This window comes from Trachemys scripta, chromosome 19 (genome assembly GCF_013100865.1).
Source record: "Trachemys scripta elegans isolate TJP31775 chromosome 19, CAS_Tse_1.0, whole genome shotgun sequence".
In the NCBI taxonomy this organism is placed as follows: Eukaryota; Metazoa; Chordata; order Testudines; family Emydidae; genus Trachemys; species Trachemys scripta.
The window spans coordinates 12494776-12502018 of record NC_048316.1 but is presented as its reverse complement, the minus strand read 5'-3'; the positions used below and the strand labels follow the sequence as shown (position 1 = coordinate 12502018).

General features: G+C 50.3%; 1 protein-coding gene across 1 annotated transcript; it reads left to right on the top strand.

Moving 5' to 3' along the window:
* Positions 1–390: 390 nt before the first annotated feature.
* On the top strand, positions 391–7029 carry KIAA2013 (KIAA2013 ortholog). Its single transcript, XM_034753378.1, has 3 exons — positions 391–1594; positions 3531–4384; positions 6294–7029. The coding sequence occupies exons 1-3, from the start codon at positions 595–597 to the stop codon at positions 6309–6311; spliced, it is 1872 nt and encodes a 623-aa protein (XP_034609269.1). The 5' UTR covers positions 391–594; the 3' UTR covers positions 6312–7029.
* Positions 7030–7243: the final 214 nt, after the last annotated feature.

Below are 7243 nucleotides of genomic sequence, written 5' to 3'. Positions count from 1 at the left end.
CCCCCCCAGCGCACCCTCAGCCTGGCATTGCCCCGCCCCCCAGCCTAGCACCGCCCCCCAGCGCACCCCCAGCCTGGCATCGCCCCGCCCCCCAGCACACCCCCAGCCTGCCATCGCCCCCGCCTCCCCCGCGCACCCCCAGCCTGGCATTGCCCCGCCCCCCAGCACACACCCAGCCTGGCATCGCCCCGCCCTCCAGCCTGGCACCGCCCCCCAGCGCACACCCAGCCTGGAACTGCCCCGCCCCCCAGCGTAACCCCAGCCTGGCACTGCCCCGCCCCCCAGCGTAACCCCAGCCTGGCACCGCCCCCCCAGCCTGGCACCGAACACTCCACCTTCCCGGGCCTCTAAGGGTTAAGCCCGGCCCTGTCTGTCGTAAAGTGTCGTGCTCCGGGGCAGGCTCCCCTTTGCGGCCGTGGTGGCGCTTGGTTTGCGGCAGTTCGGGCAGGCGCGGGCGGAAGCGGGGGTCCGAGGGGCGCGGCCGGAGAGCCGGCGGGCGGGCGAGCGAGGCGCGCAGGCCGGGGATGAGGGCGCCCCGGCGGGGCGGCTGATAGATCCAGGCCGGGGACAGGCCCGCCCCGCCCCCCGCCCCCCATGTGGCTGCAGCAGCGGCTGAAGGGCTTCCCGGGGCTGCTCTCCAGCAGCTGGGCCCGGCGCCTCCTGGCCCTGCTCGGCTTCCTGCTCGTCGCCTACTGGTACCTGGGGGGCGCCCGCCTGCGCCTGCCCTGGGGCGCCGGGGAGCCGCGGGGCGGCGAGGCCGGGCTCTGCCTCCAGGCCGAGACGCGGACCTGGCCGGGGCTGGAGGAGCGCGGCGATGCCCTGAGGCTGCGCCTCCCCGGGGACGGCGCCCAGGAAGCTCCCGGGGGGCACCCGGCCCTGGTGGGCAACGGCTTCCTCCTGCTGGACGTGGCCTCCAACCGGCTCTGGGTGTCCGCCGGGGCCTCCGCGGCCGGCCCGGCCCACGCCACCGACTACCCGGCGCTGGTGCAGCTCAAGGCGGTGAGCGGGCAAGCTGAGGCCCGGGCCGCGGCGGTGGTGCTGAGGGACGGGGCGGTGCGGCGGGTCCGGTGTATCCAGAGCGGGCAGGGGGCGGCTGCAGCGCAACCCCCCGCCCGCGACTGCGTGACGGTCCGGGAGGAGCTGCTGGCTCACCGCAGCCGGCCCCATCTCTACCTGCAGCGGATCCACATCTCCAACCCCACCGAGAGGGTCACCGCCTTCGAGGCCTCCACCCCTTCCTCCCCTGCCTCTGCCCAGGGAGCCAAGTTCGCCACCAGCCTGGAGAAGGTGGGGGACCGGCAGTTCCTGCTCTCCTCTAGCCGGGTGCTCCTGGCTGGCAGCTCCAAGGTGGTGCTGGTGGTGGTGGCCGCCAAGAAACTGGTGACCCGGGTGCAGGTGGCGCCCAAGTCTCATTTCCACGAGACAGTGCTGTCCGTGGTCTACACCTCAGAACCCATAGAGCCTTCCAGCCTGGAGGAAACCTTCAGCAAGCTGAGGGAGGTAGCTAAGAAGGAGATGCTGGAGGTGATGCAGATGGGGGTTGAAGACCTGTTCCAGGAGCACCAGCAGACTTGGTCCGATTTGTTTATTTCAGGTAAGGAGGTCAAGGTTCACTTGACAACTACATAGTGAGAGCACCCCCTTGCATTAACAGGTGAGCCCCACCCACAACATTCTGGTCACTTATGAAGCATTTCAGCTCACATGAAATTTCATCCTCCTTATGAGATGGTTAGAGGGACAGTAGGGAGGTCTCAGGTTGTTAATAACCTAACGCTTTTTGCTCAAAGCACTTCAAAGGTAGCTAAGCATTATTAGATAAAGAAACTAAGGTTAAGGAGAGAACTTTAAGAAGTGGCTACTGATTTCTAGTCTCTGCTCTGGATCTGCCACTAACTTGCTCTGTAAGGCAAGTCAGAGGCCAAAACTAAGTAGCCTCTGATCCTGGCTACTCGATTTGAGAAACTTTAGGCTAGTTTTTCAGAAGTGCTTAGCACCCACAACTTTAAGTTAATGGGACTGGTGGGGGCTGAATACTAAGACGCTCTCACTTAATAGGGCTGGAAGAGACCATGAGAGGTCATCTCATCCAGGCCTGTGTGCTGAGACAGAACGAAGTATACCTAGACCATCCCTGACAGGTGTTTGTCTAACCCCTTCTTAAAAACTTCAAATGATGGGGATTCCACAATCTCCCTTGAAAGCCTATTCCAGTACTCAAATACCCTTAAAGTTACAAAGTTTTTCCTAATATTTAATCTAAATCTTTCTGGCTGCAAATTAAGCCCATTACTTCTTGTCCTACCTTAAATGGACATGGAGAACAATTGATCACTATGCTTTTTATAACAGGCCATAACATATCTGAAGACTTATCAACTCATACCCCCTTACCCCCCAGTCTTTTTTTCCCCAAGACTAAACATACCCATTTTTTTAACCTTTCCTCAGAGGTAATCTATTTTTACCGGCTGGAAATCAATTCTGGGGATCAGTAGGATGAGGCAACGAAGTACCTAAATAAATCTGGTAAATTATAGTTTGTAAACCTTTTCAAAAAGCATGGAAAATCCAACTACATTAATAAGGAAGTTAGTCACCGTTGCACATACATCCACAGGGTCTCAAAGCAGCAGAATTTCCATTAACTAGAGAGAATTCAACCACAGACACTCCTAACCAAGAGCTCCTTTGTTTCTCCAGGAACAATGTAATAGTCCTGTACTTGCTTTAGACTGGGTAGGGTTGGTTAACACGGGGGGGGGGAATCGATCCAAGATACGTAACTTCAGCTACGCGAATAGCGTAGCTGAAGTCAAAGTATCTTGGATCGAATTACCTGGGGTCCACACGGCGCGGGATCGATGGCCGCGGCTCCCCCGTCGACTGCGCTACCGCCGCTCGCTCTGGTGGAATTCCGGAGTCGACGGTGAGCGCGTTTGGGGATCGATATATCGCGTCTTAACGAGACACGATATATCGATCCCGGATAAATCGATTGCTAACCGCCGAAACGGCGGGTAGTGAAGATGTATCCTCTTAATGTCAGCTATGTGAGTGTACTGGAACTAAAGTAGGCTTGAGATCTCCATGTGTTATACATGTGTACGGTTCTAGGGAAAGGGAGTATGTAAGTCTCCTTTCACAGGATATGTATCTTGCCCATTAAAACTTCTTGGCTGAAACTTAGTACAAGATCTCCACATAGCAGTTTTTTTTTAAATGAGAAAAATGCAACTATTCCTGTTTTGATTTATAATAAATGGGACGTGATCAGGTCCCTAATTTGTTCCATTCACTTCAGTGTTTTCAAACCAAGTTAAAATGGAAGATACCAGGGTTAGAAATGGCTGAGCACTGGCAGCCAAGCGTAAGCGTTTACATTCAGTTCCTTGTCACCCCCACACCAACATCTGTGTAGCTGTTGGCACCAGTGTTTGCAAATCTGAACTTCCTGTTTTCTCTGTTTAAACGCTTACCGTCACACCTGTTTCCCAAACTGAGCGGGTTTTTTTTCCTCTATATTGCAGGGGTCGAAATGAGAAAGATTACAGATTCCCACACACCATCCAGCAAGACCGTCAATATGACTCTCTACTATGTCCTATCCTGCATGCCAGCTCCTCTGCTGGACCCACTCATCAGTGGTGAGGACAGAGAAAAAATGGAAGCCAACTTGAACTATGCCGACCACTGCTTCAGTGGCCATGCAACCATGCATGCAGAGAACCTGTGGCCCGAGAACCTGTCCAGTGTCCCTCAGATCCTGCAGCTCTCAGACTTGTGGAAGCTGACTCTCCAGAAGCGGGGATGCAAGAGTCTGGTGGCAGCTGGGGTCCATGGACTCATGCAGGGGATGGTGCTCAGCTTTGGAGGTCTGCAGTTCACAGAAAACCATCTCCAGTTTCAGGCTGACCCTGATGTGCTTCACAACAGCTATTCCCTGCGTGGGATCCATTATAACAAGGACCTGATTAACCTGGCCGTTCTGCTGGATGCTGAAGGAAAGCCCTTCCTGCATGTGTCTGTGAAGTTCCAGGACAAGCCCGTTAGGCTGTATGCTTGCGAGGCAGGCTGCTTGAATGAGCCTGTGGAGTTGACCTCTGAGCTGCGGGGTCACACATTCCCGGTCATGGTGACTCAGCCTATCACACCGTTACTTTATATATCTACAGACCTGACCCATCTGCAGGACCTGAGACACACGTTACATCTGAAAGCGATCCTGGCCCATGAGGAGCACATGGCCAAGCAGTACCCAGGTTTACCCTTCCTGTTCTGGTTCAGTGTGGCCTCCTTAATCACACTCTTCCACCTGTTTCTGTTCAAACTCATCTACAATGAATACTGTGGGCCAGGAGCCAAGCCACTCTTCAGGAGTAAGGTATAAAGCTGCCACTCTCCACTGCTTTCTTGGGAGCCAAGTCATCGGCCTGGTTTTCTGTCAGCTGTTCCTAGGGAGGTTCTCTCTGGTTGTGAAAGGGTTTGGAGTCTGTCTTGAAGTGTGTGTGTGTGTGTGTGTGTGTGTGCACTTGCACCGAAAGGTGACTCTTCCTGCAAGACAGTAGGATTAGGTCAGAGAGACTGCAAGAATAGGGCTCACTCACCCATTAACAAAATAAATCCATTGTTGTTCCTTGTAAAAATCTTTGGATGGCTGCCGTTTAAAGCAGACACCCTCTTTCACTGTAGCAACTTGGAGGTCTGTTTGTATTAACACCACAGTTGCAGCAGTGACACCCTACAGTGTTTGTCCTGCAATTATACAGTAGTGGAATGCTAGTGACAAAGCTGCTGTGCTTTTTCCATGGAGTACTCTTATCCCTATTGTTGTGTGGGCATTGCTTGCACACTTGTCTGCTGTGAGTGAATTGTGTAGTGTGGAAATTCACATACATGCAAGCTCCTGCCGTAGTACATAGTCCAGATGCTTATTTGTTGGGTCTGTGAATAAATATTCTAGACTTGTAGTCACTGCACGGTTCTCATTGAATGTCACCTTTACCAGCCTCAGTTTGGATAAGTGCTAAACCAATATTAGTTCTCCTGCTATTTAGACTAAATATGCAGCCATCCTGAAGGCAGGACAGAGTGTTCTTTCCTGAAAGCTGGGGATTTGGGTCCCAAGATTTGTTGCACCTCCCAGCTGCATAAGGGCTTTGACTACTTGGTTTACGAGGTATAGTCAAGGGCAACAGCAGAAGAGATAGAAACTTAGTACAGAACAGAGCCTAGAAAACGTTCTTCTGCTCTTAGTGCCAATACTTTCTAGCTGCACCTTACTGGCATGGAGGGAAGATGGAAAATTAGACTGATTTGCTGCATGAGCCAAGTGCATTGTTCAAAACCTCCTCTCTTTAGGATCAATTGCAAGACTTTGTGTGTTTATTAATAAACAGTCACCAAATAGAGATGTGCTCAGGGGAAACATTCTGGCTTCAGATTGTCCTGCTTTTCTAAATCAGAAAAGCAAATTAAAGGAAGGTTAGCTGAGGCTGGATTAGACACTGGACTTAGTTTAATTTTCACCAAATAAGAGGGGGTTAGAGATGGACTTTCAAGGAGATTCTCTCATCTCTCAGATGCAAGTAACTTATTGGCTCCCTGACTGCTGTTGGGAGGCTGACCCTGAGTGGTGCTGAACACTTGCAACCCTGTGAGATCATTGGGAGTTGAAGGTGCTTCAGCAGCACCTGTGGGACTCCAGCTAGAAATAGGAAGATGTAGATTAAATGTACAGCTCACAGAAATCTGCAGAAAGTTGCATTCTTTCTCCAGGCATTACCCTGAGCTCATGATCAAAATATTAACGCAAAGGGAAAAGTGCTCAGGAAGTCATTTGTATTGTGGTGCGTGCTACTACATCCTGGAACTCAAACTAGCTCGTGATCCTTATTCACTGCTGTCTGTATCTCTCTCTGCCTTTGCTACTGAAGGATCGGGGAGACTCACCTTCTGCCTTTGACATAATGGATTGTGTTCACCATTACAGCTTATTAGCACTGACACTATCCACTGAATTACTGAGAAACTGCACAGCCATAGACTTGGAGCTGAGCAAGCATCTGTTTCTGGCATTGGTGCTCTTTGCTTTGCAAGGAGTCATGCAATGTACAGCAGATTCGCTCATTCAGTGTCTTGGGCTGGAGCCAGCTACAATGAAGATGGTGCAGAGCCTCTGTGGTCTGATGCCAGCTCAGTGCCACAGACAGAGATGAAGTGAAATATATTGCTGAAATAGAATGTTTCTGTAGCTGTAAGCAAGATAACACCTTGTTTTATTAATTGCACAGGAAGATCCCAGTGTCTGAGCAAGTGAACTAACAGTCCTGCTTTCAGCCTCCATTTGCACAAGACACCTAGTGCCCGACAGTTCTGCGGCTGAGAACAAGGATCTTCTGAAAGCAACAACCCTTTTGTGCCTTGTTAAGAGGGGAATCCATGACTTGGAAAGTTGATGGTTATGCAAGGGTTTACACTAGAATCTCATGTATCACTGGGGTGTCTTTCTGACGTGTAACATGTTCAGTTCCATAAGATTAATCCATTTGGTGAGGAATACTTGAAAATGAGTCCTTTGATTCTTTTTAACTTTGCAGGAAAATAAAGAATGAGTTTCCCTTCAGAATTAACCTAACTAGAAAACTCTTTAATTCAATGTCACTTCTCCTTTCTAGTATTCATTTTAATTTATTGCACTGCGGGGCAGGGGTGGGACAGGATGTTAATTTTGCATTCAACTTTGATAGCAGATAACACCCACTTAAACTGTATGTATAAGTGCTGGTGTCACAAGTTTAGTTCAGCCTTTGTGATTGTAGAGTGCAAAATAATCAGTTTAATGAAGTGATTTCTGGGTTAAATTTGGAAATGCTGACCTGTCCATTTTCTGTTCTGAGGATAATATTGAGACTTTGTGCATTGGTATGTTCTGGCTACTGGGGAGGCGTTCTACTTTGTAGTGATTTGAAGACTGTTTGGTTTTAAAATACCAAAGTTGTTGTTTTTAAATAAATACCTTTCAGTCTACACGTGTTATGGTTCACTTTTTCCATAGGTTAAAAAGAAAAAGCAGCACCTTTTGAAAACGGAGTGCCAGCAGCTCTAGTTACAGCCAGAACCAAGTACGTTACTGAAGCGGGTTTGGATTTAAGGGGAAAAATAATTAAATAGGAAAAAATGGTGGGAAAAGGGGCAAGAACTCCAAACTTTCTCTAAATCATGGGTAAAAGTAAAATTTTTT